The sequence below is a fragment of the Kryptolebias marmoratus genome, linkage group LG4, assembly GCF_001649575.2.
Source record: "Kryptolebias marmoratus isolate JLee-2015 linkage group LG4, ASM164957v2, whole genome shotgun sequence".
Lineage (NCBI taxonomy): Eukaryota > Metazoa > Chordata > Actinopteri > Cyprinodontiformes > Rivulidae > Kryptolebias > Kryptolebias marmoratus.
In genome coordinates, this window is record NC_051433.1 from 2067742 (window position 1) to 2089762 (window position 22021).

The following is a 22021-nucleotide window of genomic DNA, read 5'->3' on the forward strand; positions in this document are numbered from 1 at the left end:
CCCCCCCCCCCTCAGGACATGCAGCCTCACCCTCTCCATCCACCCCCACCCACACACCTTTTCTGGAACGTTCCCAAAAATTACATAAGAGCCAAATATAATCCGATGAGGTTTTGTTGCAGAAAAGAAGCAATAAGAACATGTTTTTACCGATGATGGGTCTGTCATTGAGCTGCTGGCTCCTCGCCGCTGCGCACAGAATCGGTCCGGACCAGAAGAAGCAGGCAGTCAGAACCGCCAGCACCGCCTCAGACCGCCGAGACATGACGATCCAGAACCGCAGAGTCAGGAGCAGAAGAGACCCCAAACCCCAAAAGATGCTGACTAACTGAGGAACTGAGGAACTGACTGCTGCTGCTGCTGCTGCTGCTGCTGCTGCTGCTGTCTGCCTCCTCCGGCTCCGTCACAGCGTCACGTGTCAGAGCACCGACCTCATGCTGCACAGGTAGCTGCAGAATGCTCCACCTTCTGTCAGAGGTGGGCGTGTCCGAAATCCTGCAGCCTCAAATGTATCCCAACACAGACAGGCAGACAGACAGGCAGAGAGACAGGCAGACAGAGACAGGCAGGCAGAAAGAGACAGATTGATCGAGTGCATGCTTGACCCCTCCCACTCATAATGTGATGCAAAAATCCTTTATTCTCATTAAGTCTTTAAAATGAGGTTTCTCCTCCTTCTTATCACAGTCCTGCAGCTGCAGCTCCTCTTTCTGCTTCTTCCAGCTCTTCATCTGTGCTGCAACTCTTGCTCAAGTTCTCATCAGTTGTGTCATTTCCTGCCTTGTGTACAGTTTGTCTCTGCTTGTGGTTTTATATTTCCGTCCTTCTGAGACACACCCCAGAGTGTTTATGGTATGGTGTTAAAGGCAAATGGGAAATGTGTAAAAGGGGGAAAAATACTTGAGAATGTAAAAATTATTTGTTTGTGTTTTGTAATTAGATACATTTTAATGTTCCATTTAATAAAATCCTTTATGATTTAGGCAGTTTTTCTCCTTTATCTCCATTTGTGCTTTTAGTTAGCTCTTCGTTTTGACATCTGGTCAGAAATCAGTGAGACAAATATCCACAGAATGAAAGAAGTGCATGTTTGCTTTCTGTGTTTGGAGCTACAGAACTGAATTTTAGACCTAAGGATGCAGAGAAAGGATGTACAAGGCCTGAAATTATATGGTTGGGTAAAATGAAGGAAACATGTCAGTGAATGACTTCACTCTGTGGTAGAAAAGATTTATTTATTTTTTAATCAGTTTAAGCTGCAGAGAGGAGAATGAGTCTTAAATTGTGTCTCCCTGAATGTGTGTTAATGTGTCTGAGTCAGCACTTTGCTTTGCAGAGACTTTATTGATGAGTGATTTTTGTTAAACTGCTGGATTCTGCAGAAAAACCTGCAGTGTCACAAACTGACCACAAGAGGTCAGAACTCTCCACCAAACCGTAAACAGCTTTATGTTCAGTATTTCAGTGCAGCACAAATAAATACTAAAAAAAACTTTATTCTTCTCATATTTTAACTGAAAAAAAACATGCTTAAAACAATGCATATCGCCCGCTGCACTGCATGCCAAAGTTTCTCTTAAAGATCTCAGAGTATATGTTGGGGGTGACTCTGAACTACTACCACACCACGCTGTAGCTCAGTACCTATCAAACTGACCCAGTTATTGGCATTTTTGTGTTTGGTGAGGGCTAGCTCTGGCGGCCATCTTGAATCAGGTTGACTCCAAAGGTTGGGTGTACTTTTAATGGTTATGTTCTGAGAGTTTCAAAATCTGGTTCATGAGGTATTTTGCTAAAAGACAGACAAATTACCACACACACACACAGGCACACACACCTACAGAGACACGATCGCCTGCCTTTCATGATGATGTAGAAGTTGTAATAGTGAAAACATCAGCTCAAGGACCTTTATTTCAGTGGCTGATCTTTCACCACCCAAGCTGCTGCACTTATTTAAAGCCTGTGTTTGTTCAGGTTTTTTCAGGACCCGATGGAAACGCACCAAGGCCAAGTCGGTTTGAACAGAAGAAGTCATCTCAGTAACTGATTGTTGACATTCTGTAAAAGAAGTGCGCAGAGAGTCTCTGACCTTTATCGCCACCTGCAGTAAGACTCGTTACCACGGTAACGAAAACGTTGGAGGATGAGGTCATCGCTTTCTGAAGTACCAACTTATAATTTCAACACAACACACACTGCATCCCACAGGTGTTAGGAGGATGTTTATCTGTGACGCTCCATGTACCAAGAGCCAGTTTGTGTCACCAGGAATCGGCTCGCCCCGCCCTCACCCTCACCTGCCACCTGGGTTGCACTGCACCCGACCTTGACGGCTCTTTTTGCAGCTGGTGGGTCCGTGGGGAAGTGACTCCATGTCATCATCTCAAGCCTCGGAAGACCAGGCTTGATCACCCGGTGCTCACTGGCTCTGGAAAAAGATAGAGCGCTCCCTTTGGATTGGGAGCTCAAATATCTGGGAGTCTTGCTCTGAAGTGATGCTAGGAAGGAGCAGGAGATAAAATGCTGGACTGGGACCTTGTCTGCAGTAATGAGGATGTTGCTCCGGTCTGTTGTGGTGAAGAAAGCTCCTCTATGTTCTGATCCTCACCTGTAGTCGTGACGTTTGGATCACGACCAACAGAACAAGATCCTGGACTGAAGCGGCTGAAATGAGCTTCCTTCGTAGGGCGGCCGGGCTCAAGGTGAGGAGCGCCGTCATCTGGGCGGAGCTCTCAGTAGAGCTGCCGCTCCTCTACTTTGAAAGGAGTCAGCTGGGGTGGTTCAGGCATCTAATTAGGCACCTTCCTCTGGATGTTTTTCCGGGTATGTTCCACAAGAAGGAGATCCTAAGGCAGACCGAGAATTCACTGGAGAGATTCTGTATCCTTTCTGGTCTGGGAACACATTGGGATTCCCCCAGGAGGAGCTGGAGAGTGTTGCTGAGGAGAGGGATGTCTGGATGTCTGGGTTTTTTCTCATAAACCTGTTGCCTCCACGACCCGACCCTGGATAAGTGTCAGAAAATGGAAGGATAGACGGATGGGGCAGTCTTTGTTCATCTGTTTGCTCTTTGACTGACAACTGTCTCAGAGGTTCGGTGAACCGTAACTGACCCAACAGCAGTGAACTCAGTTTGTTTGGAAGTTAAACCCCTTTCAGAGTCTACATCCACAGGAGCAGACTATTTTACTGCTCTGTTCACATATTTGCAATGAATGTGTTGAGTATGTTCATCCTAATGATTATGCACACTTGATCCCTGATTGCATCCATTAGTTGTGCTACTCACATGACTAAAATGATTCCATCCAACAAGAAACGGCATCTCGTCGCTCCAAGCTGTCATATATTGCTGTGTTGTCGTATCCTTGGAATGACAGTGGAAAGTATAGGCTGTCATGGATTTGTTTTTTTTGCCACACAAGATGCTGTGCACCAAAAAGAACAAAAATGACTAGAATACCTTTAAAGAATTCCACAATATCCTGAATTATGATGTTTAAAAGTCTGTCATGTAGCCCACAGGTGAGGCCTCTAAAAGAAAAATTGGTATTCATGTCTGCTCTTCTTTTGCCTGGAGGCAGTTTAGCTTTTACTGCTGAACGCTCTCATCAGTTCACAGTCACCAAATGTAGCACAGGTTTACCTACTCATCTGTGATACAGAGTACAACAAAACTCTGCAGGGACTGAACTGAGGAATCTGCAGGAGGTGAGTGAAAGGAGACTAACTGTGGCTGACTTTTCATGTCAGAGTGTTACTTTTGAAAGGTAAAAGAAGATTAGACAATGACTTATACCACAACTTAAAAAGAGAATAGAATCCTTGTACTTTGATTTAAACTTCCTGTTGTGATGTATGCCAATTATTAAAGTCCTCTTCATCAGTTTGCATGTTAGAGGTTACACTGACTACAGGTGGCAGAAAACAATGATATATAACAAATTAATTCTTCCAACTTAATGCAAACGGAAGTGCAGTGCTCTTCTTCCTGTATGTTTTAGGCAGTCCTTAGTCCCACCTGCTTCACCTGCCCTAATTAACCTTCAGCTATTTAGTTTCTTCACCTAAGAAAGGAGTAGGGTTGCTCGCTGTGGCTCCCTCACACCTTCAGTGATCTGGGTTTTTGTTTTTCTGCATGCTTTGACACAAACTACATGTTCCAGTTGGCTCTTCGTTCTTTTCCTGCTCCTGTAAATATAAATCTTTTCCATAGTTTAGAGCCAACTCTTGTGCTGTTTGGTTTTGAGAGCTGGCAGAAGGTTTTTTGTGAGTACCCTTTGTTAAAAATTTAATCCAAATGTTCATTTTTATATCTGCTAGAACAAACGTTGCAATCTTGGGGGAAGTTTGTGCCTCAGCCTCCTCCTCATCACCTAATCAATATGTTTTGTGAATTCTTCAGAAATTCTTTAGTAGCTGTTTTTGGACAGCTGAAACAAAGTAAAAAAAATAACAAATTTATGACCTTTTGTCCTGAGCGGGTCACATAAAAAAGCGTTATCAAATGACAAAGTGTTGGAACAGAAAAGAAAGCTTGAAGCTGATCAGATGTAAAGACACGTTTGGGAGATCTTCATTCTACAGTTTTTTACTGCATGTGACCTTTCAGCACGTTTTAAAAGTTTCACCAGAACTTTAAAAAAAGTTGCAAAATCCACTTAAAACACAACAAATGTGTTGGAATTTCAAACATCCTCAAACAGAACAACATGACTTCACAGGAGTTAAAAGCTTTTAAATTAAGACACGTCATGAAGCTCGTCTCTTCAGCTGAAACCAGTAATTACACTAATAAATAAACAGGACAGCTGATAATAAAAACATTGCTGGTGAAGGAAAATGTGCCAATGTTTTATTTCTTGTCTCCTTTCAGTTCATATCACCTTTGACCGTTCTGCATTACAGAAGCTGAGTATCGAGTATTACATCAGTGAAAATATTCGATCGGATACTTGAGTAGTTTTTTTTGGGCATAAATATGTTTTGTAAGAGTCTAAATGAACATAACCTGGAAGTAAATTATCTGCGGATCTAACTTCTGTCAAAGCTACAAAAAGTGCTGTAGAAGACGGGAGGAAGTTGTTCTGATGTTGGAAGTGCTGCTCGTTACTGACCCGTCCTTTTTGGAGAGGACTTCCTTAAAAGAAACGCTTGAGTTTATGTTTGCTCCAACCTTCAAAGTGTGGTCATTTATTTTTAAGATGTGGCTCCTGCGTCCACGCCCGTGCAGAGGTTTAGAATAAACCCTTTTTGGATGAATCATGTCCACCTCTGACCTTAAAGAGCTCTAAAAACTTTCCTCCCCTGCAGGAGAACAGTGATGTGAACTATCTGTCATCTGCAGCACTTTTTGCCTCTTTGACACTCTGGACTGAAGTGGAGGTATTGGAAAACTCCAAACATCTGTGCTTTTGTCTGAGTGAGCGTGCCGATTGATTGGTTCTTAAAATTCTGTTCTTTCTATTTGTCTCCCCTTCAGTAACTTTAGGGTTTCTGAAATGATTTCATTCCACACTTGACTGCGCTGCTATTTCATTTTGTTCCGGCACTCACTGAATTCACATCGTTCTAGATGCCTCGTGCCTCATTACACATTTCCCCAGATTTCACAATGACAGATTTAACATCAATGGAATCTTTGGCAACTAAAGCCGAATTAAACAGAGATGGAAAGAAAATGTTCTGTGACAAAAAAATAGGGAATTATTTCACGACTGGCTCACCAGTAGGTGCACGTTTCAAGCGTTAATAGGAAATATAATTCACATCAAGTTATTCTGATTTATTTATATTAAAGGGCCCAGTTCACAAGAAAAGTCATCTCAGGACACTATAAAAGACCAAATCAAATTATGTGTAATCCAATTCAGTCTAAAACAGATCCAGGTTCAAACCCAACAGTCAACTCAATCCAATTATAGTTCAGTCCAATCCAATTCAGTTTATTACACAATGCCAATTAGTCATTAATGGACTATCTGAGGAAACCAGCAGATTACATCGAATCTTCACTGCAATGCAATCCTCCATCCTGAGCAAGCCAAGCACCGGGTGGTGGGTGACACTGGAAAGGAGAAGAAACCAACAGCAGAACCAGAACCAGGCTCAGGACCAGCTGAGGCTTGAGAGGAGAGTCTTCAGCCTCATCCTCACAGACAGAAAAACAATCTGGAAGTTGGAGCCTGAGAACTGAAAGCTCTGCCTCCTGTTCTACTTAAAGAACTCTAGGAACCACAGGTAAACCTGCAGCCTGAGAGCTGAGTGCTCTGTTAGGAAAATATGGAACAGTAAGATCTTTAATATCAGCTTAAACTTAAAATTCTATCTGTGTTTATCTGTCTCAATGCAGGCATCTGGGCTCCAGAAAGGAAGCAAACTGCAGGAGCAAGGAGAGCTGGAGAGGAGGAGGAGGAGGAGGAGGAGGAGGAGGAGGAGGAGGAGGAGGACATGGGGGTATACAGAAAAAAAAAATGAATGAATGAAAAAAAAGTGAGTGGACTCAGAGTGAGAGGGAGTAAGTGAGGGAGAGGGAGGCTTGTTGGTGCCGCAGCGGGACCGACTGTCACACAAACTGTCAGCGAGGTCTGCTGGAGAGAGCTGCAGCTCCTGAGCAAACAAAGGGAAGGGATCAGCAGGTTGAGCTTCCAGCGGCTGCTCTGTCCGGACAGCATCTTCATCTTCTTCCTCCTCAGCCTCCTCACCCTCATCACCTGCTGGTCCTCAGCAGCATGCCGGGCTGGCGGAGGAACCTCACTTTTTGCCTGCAACGGATGCACGAGGAAGGTAGGAAAGCAAAACAAAACGCTGTGTGCGCGCGCGCGTGTTTGCGCTGAGAGTGGACGTGCGCGCGGGTTGTGTTTGTTTAAATGTGAGCTGAGATGTGAGCAGCTTGTTTCTGGAGACACTTTGAATGTTTTCTGCTTCATCTGTTCGGAGTTTTCTGCATCAGTGGAAGTGCGCGCGTGCGCGCTCCTCGTTTGCGCACGCGCTCTATGATTGAGGCTGAAGGAAAAGCACCTGCAGCTCTGGCAATGTGCGTGTGTTAGTGTGTTCGTGCGCGTACACGTGTGTTGTAGCCGCGCGCGCTGTGCGCACACGTGTCAGCACGGGTTTGTTCCGCCGCTTCAGCGGAGATGGCGCGAGGCTACAGATGCTGGCAGGTCATGGTGCCTGCGCGTGCGTGAGTCTGTGTGTAGCAGAAGAGGAATGAGGGACACACACGCGCACTAAGGCGTGCGTGTTGATCCTGCAGCATGTGCACAGGGGGAGGCGGACAGTGATGATGTTGGTCCGCTTTAGTGTGCACGTGAGCGTGAGAGAGCCTAACTGTGCGTGTGCAGATGAGGAAGCAGCTCTTCTTCTGTTACACAGACTGTCTGCTTTGTCTTTGTTTTATAGTTTTCTCTCCTTTATATCTTATTTGGAGTTTATCAAAGTTTGACTCTTTAATTATTCAGAACTGCAAAAGTTTATAAATGTATCTCTGAATATAAAATATTAACAAACCAAAAGGTATTCAGCTGAAGTAAGCAGCAACAAAACTTTCTTTAGCAGTTTATTTTTCATCCTTTACTTTTCATTTAAATGGTACAATGATTGTGCCAGATGTAGCAGACATTTTCATCTAGATTAAAGTGCTCATAGCAAACTGTGACATCAAACATAAAAATAATCCTGAACTCTATCAAATTCTGCAGTTTTAAGAGTTTACTCCAGTAGAAATGCAGGTATGCACTCAATGTAAACAGTGCAGTTTATCTGCATACTGTATGAAACAAATGTGAGCAGAAATGCATCAAAATGTCAGACTTTGACTGTTTCTGTAGGTAAACAAACACAGATGGTTGTTAGAGGCCAGTCACAAGTTTAGCCACATTCTATTTTAATTTAAGGAGACATTAATTACTGATATGTTTTCTTTATGATTTTTTATTTGACAAAATTAAAATTTTAAAACAGATTTGTACGAATCTTTTTCAGTTTTGAATCACAATTGATTCTAGTTTGTGCTTAAATGACAGGATCCAGTGTCTTTACCAGAACAGTTTGGTTATGTTGTCTGTATGGTTTTATTATGAATAGAAATGGTCTTTTTTTCATTTGTAACCATAGATGTAAGCGAGGAGGATGAATGGATGTTAAGAGGAATCCCTGTGTGTGTATTTATCTGTGTGACTAAAACCTAAACAGCTTCAATAGAAATGTTTGGTTACCAAAAAAACGTCCAACATTATGAGCTGAATGTAAATTAGGATGCTCATAATCTAAACCATCTGTAAGACTTCAGTAAAAACAGATTAAACAAGAAGTAAGAAAAGTAAAAAAAATAAATAAAAGTGGCCAGGGAACAATAATTCATTTGTTAAAAGAATTTTATGTATCTATGTGCTGCAAAATTACAACATACACGTCACATTTATCTGTCAGGTATCAGGTCCAAAATGAAGACAGATTGCTGACAGCAGTAATGTTGAGGGTTTATTAAAGTGGAGTGACGCTTTTCACAAGAATATGTAAAAAAAAAAGGTTGCACTGTCAAAGGTTTGCTGATTTTGTCAATAGTGTGACTACAGGAAAGAATAAAAAGGTTGATGGAGCGTTTGGAGAAATTATACAAATATAGGAGCCACTTGGTTGGATATCTACAGGTATGTGAGTGTGTGTGTGTGTGTGTGTGTGCAGATAGATGGAATTGACCAGTATGTAATGCATTTATACGTAGCCAAGCCACCATCATGAGCCAGTTGTTTGATATGAACGTCTCATTCCTCTGCTGAGGAGGAGATTAGCAAAGCAGCAAAGCAGTGTGAATGACTCAGATTGTTTGTGTCAGTAAGAGGAGAGAAACTGATATTTTCCTCTCCGCCTCAGCCATCCATCATAAATATGATAGGAAGAAATCCAAGTACAAATGATAATGACATTCGTGATCTGCAATAAATATATGGCAAAAAAGGACAATATAGGAGTGACAAAACGTGAATGAGAGAGAAGCAGACAGAGTCCTACAAAGAGATAAAACAGAGGAGAGTTTGGAGGGGAAAGATAGAAGGCTGCTTTCTGGTCCTTATCAACTGAAAGAGGAGATCCCATTAATCAGGAGGCTGGGAGATCAAATAAAATGCTTGTTAAAGGAGAGCAAGACTTTGACTGCGAGCCTCTAAGAAACTTCAGATCTAACAGAAAAAATAACAAAGGAACTAACTTTTTATTGTAGAAGGATCAAGACTGAAGGAAGATATTAGGAAAGTGAAGAGAGGAGACGATGAGTAAAGACTGACTTGAGTCACAGAATGACAGGATTTAAGGTGCTGGCAGCCTTTAATATTAAGGCTTCAGTACAGTTTCTGTGTCTGCATGTGGAAAACCAGCCATTCTCAAAGTCCAGACTCTGATCCGGACCCCATCAAGTCAGTCCTAACCCAGCACACAAAACACAATATACTACGCTGCATTAAAATGCATTGATTCGCTGCAATGAAATGTCTGTTTACTATTGTGGTTGTGTGGAGTGATGGCACCTTTATACAGAGAGAGAGAGAGAAAACACACGGGCCAAGCGAGGGAGGGAGAATCAGAGCATATGACTGAGACAGAGGAGGATTTCCTGTAAATAGTTGAATTTTTAGCTCCAGTAACAGCAATAAATGCTACAACTCTTTAAGTCAAAAGCTGTCCGAGTTTGTTTTAAAACAGGGTTAGCCCCGGAGCAGGTTGAGCTTCGGCCTTTTGTCGATGTCATTATCTGAAACTGAGGCAGCAGAGAAGATGTTAGGTTAGGTCATATCAGCACAGAGTTATCTGGGTGTGCAAAGAAAAAAGAAAGCAGACTTGAGAAGTTTACATTGAAGAAAAAGAAAGGAGAAATGTGCATTTATTGGTGACAGTTATTATTCTCAGGAATATACGAGTAAAAAGCTGATGACAAACGAACGTTTAGGTCAAATACTCCACCTGACATCGTTTGTGCTGAGGTTTAGGCAGCTTGTTGAAGGCAGTACACTGTCTTTTATTCATTTAATCATTTTGATGTTAAAGTGCCTCACTGCCTATAAGTTCAGTATATTTATTTTGTTCACTCGTGTGTGAAAACAAAGGCAAGTTAACAAATCTTATAGAATCACTGTGTACATTCCTGTCTGACAGCCAAGCAAACACTGAAGGCAAACGGTGTCATTTTTTGTTGTAAATTGTAAACAAATTTAACAGAAAGGATTTGTTTATTGCTGTTGCACTACTAGACCTTTGACTTTATCTAAACAGAAACTCCTCACGGGTTCTGGTTTTATTAGCATGAATCAATTTTTCAGTCAGCTTTATTAAACAGTAAGAAAACAAGGATGATGGGTTGAGTTCATCTGGATGTCCCATCTGGGGAAGACGGAGACTCAGGGTGGAGGTTCGGCCTTGCTGGGTATCAATCCTGACCGGTTTAGGACCCCCGGATGAACGAGTGGATGTTGGAGGAGACGGGGATGAACGGCTGATCTGTACGGCCAACATGAAAAGAGTTGAGTTTGATGAAAGGGATGAAAAAGGGCAGATAGACTGAGATAAACTGAGCTGGAGGGGTGAGCCAACTATCAGGAGGCTTGTCAGGTGATTACAGGTGTGGTGGAGTCGTGGCTCTGCTCCTGAACCTCAGTTAACATGTTAACTACGTATCAGATAAAAAAGATTTGACCTGGAACGACACAGGACTGATTATGGCTGCTGTTAGCAGCAAATATTCAGATTCAACCCAAAGAGTTTTGTTGCCGTCTTAAAAAAACAAAAGGATTTATTAGCCTCATTTCTTTCAATTTGTTGTGCTAAAGTATTCAGTTAATCTTTGCTAGTAAAGAAATAATTTACATTTAGTAAGCTAACGAAAGTCTATCTGTAGTTTCTTAAGTGATACTAATTGCTGCTTTTCTCATTGGACGTTACCGAGAGGACGCTCTTCATTAGTGCGAATTCTGAAAAGGAACGCAGCTCATGCATAGTGATTTGTTTTAACAGTCATTAACACAATTATAGTCTGGAAGTGTACAGAATAAAGCTACTGAGTTATAAATAAAACTGTCAGTTTCTATGGTTTATAAGTACTGTATGCATATCTGTAGCTCATGGTTACAAGTTTATAATTTTTGTTCCGTTTTTATTGGGAAAGAAAGACACATTTTATGTGGTTCAAGTTGTAAATTATTAACTTGCTTGAGTCAATTTCTGTTGTATGTTATCTAGTAATTATACATTTTCTCTTAATTCTATTCGTCTGATTCTTTGACAGATCAAACATATTTCCATTTGGGCTCAGATTGACTTAATTATTCTAACATCACCCTTACTTGTTCACTGAATATTTCTCTAAAGTTCCAGCTTTCATTTGGTTCAAATGAGCATTTTAAGAACCCGTTCATCATTTTATCATTACATCACTGTATATGTCTGTTCTGACGCAAGTATTTTTCTTTTTTTACTATGGTCTTCTACTGGAATTCACAAAAGACAGTTTTCTTTCTGCATGGACCACATTGTTTTGATATCAGCAGTTTTTGTTTATTATTTCTTGCAAACAACAGGCATCAGTTGTCGTCTGTGATGTCAGCCTAAAGGCACCGGTTCAAAGTGGGTTTATAAAAGATATCAGAGAGTATTCATCAAAGCAGTTTAACAGCTAAAACCCATCATGAATGCGTTCGGTAGTGCTTGCAAATGCTGGCTATTGTTTTCAAATTTCAGTTGCCAAAAACATTAAAGACCTCCTTTATTTTCCAAAGCTGATTTGATTTCACATCTATACTGAAACCCTGCTTTAACCCCAAATCAAGGCTCACTTTAGAAGCTACTTTAGCTTTGTGTTCTTTTTTTTAAACTATAATTCAGAAAGTTTTAGTGATCTTGTATTTTAATATGATTTGTGAGTTTCTAAGTGTTTTTTGCTTCTGTGCGAGCGAAGAGGTGATCCCATTCTGCGGTTTGGTTGATGGCTCCAAACAAACATGTTTTTAGCTGAACATAGGTCACATTCCACTTAGATTAAGAAAATATATTAAAAGAATACTGATGTTATTTGAATGACTTAGGATATTTGCAGAGAACTAGACATCCAAATGCTGCAGTGGATAAACAAAAAGAAAAAAACTGATGACATAAGAAGAGATGAACCCTTGAATCTGAGGAAGCTCCACATTATATTCTAGTGACATTTAAAAGGGAATAAAGCTTGTATCAGTGTGTCAGTGTCAGAGGATTCTTCAGCATCAAAGAGTAAAGATGGAAAAAAGGCATCTTGGAGGTTTTTATGTGGGCTGTTGAAGATTCAAGATAGCATTTTATCATTCTTCAATGCACTTGTATAAAATAAAACCTGTATTTACTCTTGTAGCACAGGGCAGACTCTGTGTGGAGAAATCTTGACACAGAAGCCTGAGGTTGTTGTTCTTTCTCATCTTTCAGATCTGCCCTGGAAATGTGCGGAAACTTAGAATTCATCTCGGATTTCAAGGACTAGAGTACAGTATGGAGTCCTATATGTAACACCAAGCATCAGTTCTATGATTCATACAAGAGCCGGATTTTCTCTCCCGACTCAGCCCCCAACCAACAGAAAGTGCAGCTCAGAACCTCTGCCATGTGGCAGTAGCCTCAGGCACAAGGTTTCATCATGTTTATCCCAGTGGTGTTTCTTTAGTGTGGCAGAATTTGGAAGGCATCTTTAATCCAGACATTTCCTGACAGAGGATATAGGGCCAGAGGGGGTTTTTAAAATAAGTGATTAGCTATCAGTTCATAAAAAGAGGCAGTTTAATTTACTGGAAGAGTGAAACAGAGCAAAAAGTATTACAATAAGTCTGAATGTGTTTTTTAATTGTACACATTATTGACTGAATTATTCCATGGTGACAATTAGCCCAAACAGTAGACCCAGAATGACATTTAGAAAGCTGGTAATTGTGTTGTTATTGACAAATAATTATAGATTTAATATTTGTAATTTATTGGACTTGGAAAACACAAGTAAACAGATGAATGATTGTCCAAACTGATGCCACAGAGTCTAAAAAATCCCAAGAACGTTGAACGTGACATTTCTTATGATGCACATTAGTCTTTACTGGAAAGACATGCTACGTCTTGGAAGGCTATTCATTTACTATTTGACTTTGCAGTATAGTTGTATTATGTATACTTTTATTGTGAATGTATAGTAGATATTCACAAACTCATGGGTACGATTGGTGGTGCTTTAACAACTGGCTAAAATTACTAAAATTACTAATTGTTAAAGGTTTTATTGACTGAGTCCCATGCAAATGGGACCTCCATTGGAGAAGCCTATAAGTCACCAGTTCTTTGTTTGTAAGTAAACCAACCCAATATGCCATTCAACATTTTCTGTCATTATTCTAGGGTTTTTGTTTGTATTTAGTCTTTCAGTTATGTTTTTATTTGTTGTATTTATGTATTTATTTCTTTTTGTGGTCAGTGTTTTTTCCCCATTTGCTTAGTTTTGCCTGTGTCTGTGCCTCAGGCAGTACTATTTCCCTTCAGTCATCTTTGCCTCCAGTTTTTCGTGCACACCTGTTCTGCATCTGCTCAGTAGTTTCAACTGCACTCATGTAGTCATCACCCCTCCAAGCATGCTCATCCTGCAGGTTGACACTTACTTATTGTCCCATAATGCTCTTTGTTCTCTGGCTTTTCCATTCTGACAAGTTGTTAAGGCAATATCTCACTGAGCTGTGACTGTTGGGAGACAAGTTAATGAAAAACAATCCCACAAAACTGTGGGAAAAGTCTAAGAAAATGAGTGAATTTTCAGCTGCAGTCCCACTGAACTCTGAGTGATGTGTGGCCAGTTTTTAAAACTCATGGCCTAATTTCACAAACGTATTCTTGGATGTGTATATTATTATTTTTTGCCCACATACGTTCACTTTCTTCCCACCTCTAAAGCTTCCCCCACATTTATGATTTAATCTGCTGGAGTGCACTTTAGAAAGAAAATAGGTAGATCTGGACCACTTTTTAAATAATTTTTTATCATTGGCATGATTTTTAAACCAGGACATTTGTCTTGGATGTTTTTTGTCTAAGGAGAGCTCCTGTGCAGGTGTCAAAATACAGCTGTAGCACTCCTTAAATGGGTTGGAGACGCCTGCAGCAACATTCAGATGGTTTTGAGAATGATCAGAGATGCTCACAATGAATTTGTGACTATTTTGAGAGAGAAGATGTCACAAATCGTGGGGAAGTTAAGAACCCCACGAAAGTCTCAAGACATTCTGGAGACTTTTCAGCAACTCCCTTGTGCAAACTTTTTGTGTCATAACTTTTGCTCCACTGTCAGCTCTTTCTTTTGATTAATGTTTTAGTATTTAATTAAAATATTTTCCTCATTGCCTGCAACTTAGGTCTTTATTACCAGAACACACCTTGACAATATTCGTTTCTGACTCATGGACACAAGGCACATTTTTTTGAATGAGAGATGCTGTTAGTAGGGCTGCACGATATATTGTAAAATGAACATCATTGCAATATAAGTGACAAAATAAGGAGTGAGGAAAATGTGGCTTTATCGCAATTTACATTATCACATCACATGAAACGATAATATTGCACATTGAAAGACTTTCTATTGTGCAGTCCTAATTGGTATCAGAGTACAAACTAGACAGTATAAATGTTGTAAAGAAAAATCTGTTTACAGGGCCAGATAACTGAATCCCTTTGGCTTCTCCTATCACAAACATAATTCTGACACCTCTAGCCCTTGGTGTTAACTTGCAAAGTGTTGGGGTAGGTGTAGGAGGTGTGAGCAAAATGAAAATAGAGCAATGAGGAATGAGGTGGAGTGAGGTTAAAAGTTGATTCATTGCATGCCTCTGAACTGGCATGGGAGGTAGTCACAGAACTGAGTTGGTGAGTGTGTGTGAAGTGGGGGCACTGTGTGTTTTTACTCTGCTGTTTCTGTAGTACCAGCTCCATGTGTGAGAGCATGCATTGTTGCAGGACTTAGCTTGAAAAAAGCAAAAGCACTAAAAAACTGCAGCTCTACAGATTCTTCAATAGATCTCCTTAGTTGCAACATGACCGTATTTACCGGTGCACAGCTGTTTGATTTTAGGTTTGTAGGTAAAAGTGCTGATCAGGCTGTTAAATTTAGCACCTTGAAAACAACATGTGGGCAAGATGATGTGGAATAATGTCAGAGGCTACACTGTGCAATGAGTTTTAATCTTATTTGCAGACTGTGTTATTTGTATTGTAATCTTGTTAATGTGTTTCTGTTGACTCCCTTAAGAAAAGCCATTACCTTGGCATTTTGTGATGTCCTCGTAGAAATAGCTGTGGCAACCTCTGTGTTTGTGCTGTGCGTAGAAGGCATGTAGCCATAGGTTAGCAGTGGGCGAGAGCAGTTACGCTGCTTCAGTCACAATACGATCTGACGATGAGTCATGCACAGCAGAAAAAATAAATAAAAAAATCTTTTCCCTCCGCTCATCTTCTCTACCTCCTAACATCACAATCTCCCTCCCTTTTACACACTTTTCCTTGATTCCTTTAATTTTCCTTTTTTATTTTCATCATCTAACCACCTCCTCATCTCTGTTTACTTTGCCTTTCCCTCACCTTTTTCTTCCTGTGGTAATCTTGTTTTCACTTTTACAGTTTTCCTGACTTGTGGCATCTTATTTTCATTTCCATTATTTCTAATTTAATCTACTTTTTTGTTCTTTTCTTCTTCCCATGTTTGGGTTTCTCTGTAAAAGAAGATAAACCAAGATAATCTTTTGCACCTTGTGGTTTTCTTTGCAGTACAGATTATCATAGTGTAATCATTTTGTTTACTATATTAATAATTTTAGATTTAAATTTAAGCAATCAAACCAACCTCAACAAAACAATATGTTAAATTTTATCAGATTTTTGCAGTAAAAGTATTCTGCAGCGTAGAATTAAAATTGCATAAGATGATTTGAAAATTTTACAGAAATACTTTTGCTTTTTGCAGATGTACCAAATGTGGAGAACTATAGAGAAAATTCAGTTAATTGCCCCTAAAATTCGGATTTTATTGAGGGCACCAGAACACAAGCATTAAAGCATCCTTTTAACTCTTCACTCATTAGTCTTCCATTTCCATTACAATTTTTGATTCGCTTCGCTTCCTGCAGCTTTAGAAAAAATCCAGACCAAAAAATACAGCAAATCGCGTGTCTCAGTTGAGAATAATGAGCTGTGTAGGACTTTTGGAAGCAGTATATCTTACACCATAGATCAGCAAAAAGAGATGAGAAAAAAATAATCTGAAAAAACAACAATCACAAATAATCTCAACAAAAGTTTTTGAATCTCTAAAATGATTCTAAATTTATTATTAATAAGAAAGAAGTTCTGAAGCAGATCATAACTCAGCCTCTTTGTGTCATTCTTTATTTAGGTACAATAAATTAAAAAGAAAAACAATTTCTACATTACAAGTCATTAAACGCAGACACAATAAAATGTTCTTCATCTAAAACTGAGTCTGTTTAAGTACAGTGTGTTTAAATTTTAACAAAATAAAAAAGCTAAAGAGAAGGACATTAGAAAATCTTTAATTATGATTGTCAACATAACACACACATATAAATATATATATATATATATATATATATATATATATATATATATATATACTACAGTCTAAAAATACATCCTCGTGCCAAGAAAAGTTTGGACTGTACGGAAAAAGAAACTGACACTGTGGCTCTGATCGAAGACAAAAAGGACCATTGAGGCTTTTAAGAGTTATAAGTTTATGTTGGTATAAAGTTATATTGATGTTCTTGGTTAATGCACCCTGCACCTTCACTTCCATTGTGTTCCAACGTTTTCTGAAATATGGCTGCAGCCTCCGAGTGGAGAGGAGAGTTAAACTGACCCTCTGCCTTCCTGTCTCAGTCTGGATTAAAATCTGCTGCGCTTGTCCTGAGCTGATTGCCTCACTGAGTGTGTGATTGAATTGTCTGATTTGTTTTGAGCCCTTTAAAGCTGCATGAGTCATATTCTTGAAGCTGACAAACTTACATTGGTGTTGGGTAGTTTGTTTTTCCTTTTTGTGAAATTTGCAGAGATATGTTGTTTACGCTGCCAAACTGAAATTAGACCTCTGCTGCTGGACAGGAGATTTATGAGCCTCAAAATGAATTTTTTTTTTCAAACACATGGCCCAGACTGCCAGTATTGCAAAACATTGTTTCATAACAAAGAATTCCTCTTGAAAACCCTTAACTTTATAATTTCTCTCCATTTTCTTGTCCTGCCAAGTGACTTGATGGTGCAGAACGATCCATCCTTTCCCATATCACTAAGGTCATCAACTTATCAGTCTTGCAGCCTCCTCTTTTTTTCCCCAGCTTGCACTGTGGCAGATAACAAAAGGGGCGACATGTGACAAAAGATCATGATCAAATTAAAATCCTGGACTTCAGGGTGACATGATTTCATCACACGACTGCAAGGTGGTTCTGACTATCTTCTCTCCTGGTTGTTACTTCACCATTTTTCTAGCTTCCTTTTCTTTGGTGCTTTATCACAACAGAAACAGTCTTTTGTTATTTTTATATTTTCTACTGCATATACACAACAAACATACAGTTTTTCCTCATTTTACTCTGTTTTATACAAGTCTGTACATCGAATCTACTCCCCCCCGACAGACCACATATCTGTGGGCTCTTGTCTATCTACATCTCTACTGTCATTATCTGCCAGCAGAGGCAATCATTTGTTTTGAGCAGAATGTTTTATCTGGTCTCCTGTTCATTTATCCTCAATGCTTCCCAAATTTAAATTACCGTATGCCCCGCTGCACCACCGAGTGCTGCCTGATATACTTAACTGTGTCTTTGTGGGTTTTTCTGCTGCAGCATCCACAATGCTTCTACTGCACGTTCTTCTTTTCTTGCTTCTGCACCCTTTAATTATCTGGCTATAATTTATCCATCCTAAAGTGCTTCCCTTTCAATCTGCAGCCCCTCTCTCCTGTGCTGAATCATAATAAACCCACCTACAGTGTGCTCTTGTGGCAGCAAATTCCATGGTAATTAAATTGTAGCATTTTAAATGATAATTTAGCAGCTGGTAAATGATGGCTGTTTCTTGATAAATGATGGTGAGCGTGTGGAATAGCTTTATGGCAGCTGAGGAAGAAATGACTAATCAAGACACATGTCTCGAACATGTGGAGTTATTTGTAACCCATACTCTCTGTTTTCTCTTGTGTTCCTTGATAAATCTCTCATTGCACCAAAATTGTACTGCATGTCTTTTTACTGGCTTTTAAATTCTTGTTGTTGTTAAAATGAACAATTTTCTGCACTACTGCACTACTCTGCTCTCCAAGGTCTGATTAATTCCTCCTGTGCTTGAAATAGTCTCTTTTTTTGTTGCAAGCCATTTGTTTGACAAAGAAGTTTATTGTGAATGAATTTGGGAACCCAAAGGTGTAATGGACCACCAGCACATAAAAATGTAATTGATTGCAATTTTTGCATTTTAAAAAATTAACTGGTTAAAGTTTTTTTTGCCAGGAAATCATCAATATGCCAAAAAAACTAAACGAGCTACAGTCCAGAATAACTGGAGTATCTGAAATCCAAGTTATGCAGTAATTTTATTTGCACTTAACCTGATTTAGATCCTTTTCACTAAGACTATGATTCATTTATCTTCACAACATTTCCAAGTCTGAGCAACACATTATTCTATTTATAATTTGTTTTAAACCTAATAAATATTTGGAAATTTTCTGTTCTTCATGTGCAGATGAAAGGTTCTGACATTAGTGCTGTAATGTAACATCAGACATGTAGCCTGTTCAAAATTGCATTTTTTGATTGGTACAAAATGGCTTACAAACAATAAAGTAAAATAATAAAGTTGCAAACGGCAATAAAGCACCAAACATGAAGCAGAGGCAGAAAAAGAAGCAACAGTTGAGTCAAAACTGGCTGCAAAGAAAAAGCTCTAAAGACAAAGGGGGGTAAAGTGCAGTGGCACTTTAATTGTGTTGTATTTTGATCAAATCATATCTTAAAGAATTTATTAGAAATTTAGAAAACTGTAATCTTGCAAGAAATGAGCACAGTGAGACATGCAGTGCCAAACTCATAGTTTGCACACATGAACCTGCCAAACCAGGACCTGCTCAGATTTAGGCTGAATCCTGTTACAAAAACCTTTTCCATACACTTTGAGCTGTGTAAAGTTGTAGTCAAAAATTTCTCTTGTATAAAAAGGAACAAGAAATAGGTTGGAAAAGATTTGGACATGGATCTGACAGGGAGCAGAAACTGCAGAATTTATAAGAAAAAGGGAACTAACAACAAATTTACAAGTTGATTGGCCAAAAACATGAAATGTGTCAAGGTTAGTGGTAAAACTAAAGTTACCAACAGAAAGAAGCTCTACAAGAGTCAAAAGATACAAAAATACAGAAATATGGGAAAAGAACACAGCTAAGTGAACACGGGGCTGGAGTAATGTAACCATAAATAACCTCCGTGGAAAAAAAGAGATGATAACAGAACATGACATAATTTCAAGAAAACAAAGAACAAAATTCAAACCTAAACAGAACAGAGCCCACCGACCAGAGCCTTTATAGTTACCTTGAAAGGCCACTGTAATCTGAGCGTTATTCAAACAGTCAGATCTCTCAAAACGAAGCTACAACCTCCACTTTTTCCTCTGAAATTGTGACTCAGTCTACTCAGATCACTATAAAATAACTACATTAGCTTGGTTTCTCTTGGTAAAGACATACAGTATATGTATTTACCTGTGTATACACCTGGATCAGCCATTCTGTGCTTCATGTCTCCTTCCTGTCCTCTCAAACTGCAGCCGGTCGAGGCAGATAGCCACCCATCCTGAGCCTGGTTCTGGTTCTGTTCGAGGTTTTTTCCTGCTAAAACGGAGTCATTTTTTTTTACTGTTGCCATCGTGCTGCTCAGGATAAGAGATTGCACCAAAAAGAAGATACAGGTTTTCTTAAACAGACAACTTAACTAATGGGCACTTCATAATGTACTGTATGTGAATGTATTGTGTTATAATTAGAATAAACTGGCTGTAGCTGAATATGAATCTAACTTTTAAAGATTGTGCGCAATGTGTATCGCTTAGACTGTGCTGATTGGTTGGTAGTGGGTGTTTAAACACCATATGAACATGATCATTGAGCTGAAAGAGACAAACAAGATCCAAGAGGCAGCAAGGAAGTGTTTTCAGTTCTACTGTCAAATAAACTTGTTAAACCTGGAAATAAAACATGACTTAGATAAACTGCATTTCAGACAAGATAAACAAGAAGCCACTGAGGATTTCATCTCAACCAGAAAAGATGGCTTCAGATGAGATTTGTCATCATATATATACATATATATGAGAAGAAAATTAATTCAGACATTATGATGATTCTTAGGGATAACTAATGGTAATTTTTCATGGTTTTCAGATCATGCAAAGCCAAACTGTGAGGCTTAGCTTTTTTATTTTAAAACCTGAAATGGCCTTTAACAACACGGAATTGGGTTTGTCTCTGTGGACGTCAGTAGCACTCCTTGTGTGTGTGTGTACACGTGAGTGTTGCTTTCTTTGGATGAGAAAGTGTGAGATAAAACTGAGAACATGTGTTGCTCTGTCATGAAGTGTGTGTGTGTGTGTGTGTGTGTGTGTGGCCCCTTCTGCTCTGCAGTTGCAGCTCACTGACCTCCAGACGTCCAGAGTGTCTCCACAGAGACTTCTTTGCCTTTTGGCCTTTTCTGCAACACCATGTGCATTTGTTTATGTGTGTGTGTGTGAATCTGTGTTTATTTATGACAAGATGGATGTGTAACCAATTTCATGCATGCAGCTTGCAGCTATGTGAGGCTGCTGCTTTATTAATGTTCCTGTCAATGTAAAAACTGGTGCATCTTTATGTTTGCGTGGTTGGCTGTTTGCCTTTTTCAGTAATTTGTGTAACCAAATTAATGATTATTTATTGCTTTTATTTTTTATCTATAGTTTAGCAGGCTTAAAATAATATTTCTGTAGCATTGAATGTGTTTTTTAGTCCCATGTTATTGCCAGGACATTGGTCTTGAAATAAATTATGAATGTTTTATATTATAAAATGTTCTGCATAAAACAACCATCTTCTTGTTCAAGATGATTCAAATCATGCATAGATTGTCTCTACATTTGACTCATTTTTGCTCCAAAATGTCTGCAGGAATGAAAAACAATTGGAAGAATTTTAAGATTAGTTTTAAAAAAACAGGAGAAGTAAAAATGCATAAATTGAGTCTAACAACAGTAAGTTGATTACAGAAGCTTAATTATTTAAATATTCATTCTTTCCTCTAATCAAATTTTTGTAAAAGAAGGAATTTATTGTGACCGGTGGCTGTTGGTGGTTCGGGTTAGCTGCCAGTTCACAATTTGAGTCATCTCTTTAATTATGAAAGTATTTATTGCACACCCACATACCTCCTATATGTCAAATATGGGCTAAACTGATAATTGTCTCTGAAAAGGAATGCGTTACACATGCACTTACACTAACACCTCCAGGCAGGTGCTCGCCTCTGATAATTTCCATGCTGCTGAATGTTAAATTGGTTTTTTGCCTGTTTTTTTATTTGGTAAATTGTTAGCAAATCAGTAGAAGTCCAAGAGGGCCCACATTTACACAATTTATTATACCTAATGCAAATTTTTTTGGTGAGGATTGTGGATTTTGAGGACGTTTTGTAATAGTTGTGTTCAAATGGAAGCAGTAAGGAGAAAAAAAACTTCAAGAAACTGCACCAGAAAGCAGTTTCAACTAAATTAGTGCTGAGTTGCCTGAAGCTGTTTCCAAGAGAGATTAACACATTTTGTTGGAACTCCAACAAATGTGTCAGCTTCCATTTTGCATTTACGTGAACACAATCGAGATTTCCACTGTTCTCGACAAACCTGAGGCGCACACACACACACACACACACACACA

General features: G+C 39.2%; 2 protein-coding genes across 2 annotated transcripts in view; one reads left to right on the top strand and one right to left on the bottom strand.

Annotated features, from left to right (window-relative positions):
- Positions 1 to 693, bottom strand: part of zgc:171566 — a 21476-nt gene extending 20783 nt beyond the window's left edge. Inside the window, exon 1 of the mRNA XM_017429218.3 lies at positions 151 to 693. Coding sequence (XP_017284707.1) covers positions 151 to 265 — 115 coding nt within the window. The 5' untranslated portion in view covers positions 266 to 693. The remainder of the gene's footprint in view (positions 1 to 150) is intronic.
- A 5850-nt stretch (positions 694 to 6543) lies between these two features.
- The window catches only part of grip2b (glutamate receptor interacting protein 2b), a 191931-nt gene continuing 176453 nt past the window's right edge, over positions 6544 to 22021 (top strand). The window contains exon 1 of the mRNA XM_017429263.3: positions 6544 to 6789. Coding sequence (XP_017284752.1) covers positions 6735 to 6789 — 55 coding nt within the window. The 5' untranslated portion in view covers positions 6544 to 6734. The remainder of the gene's footprint in view (positions 6790 to 22021) is intronic.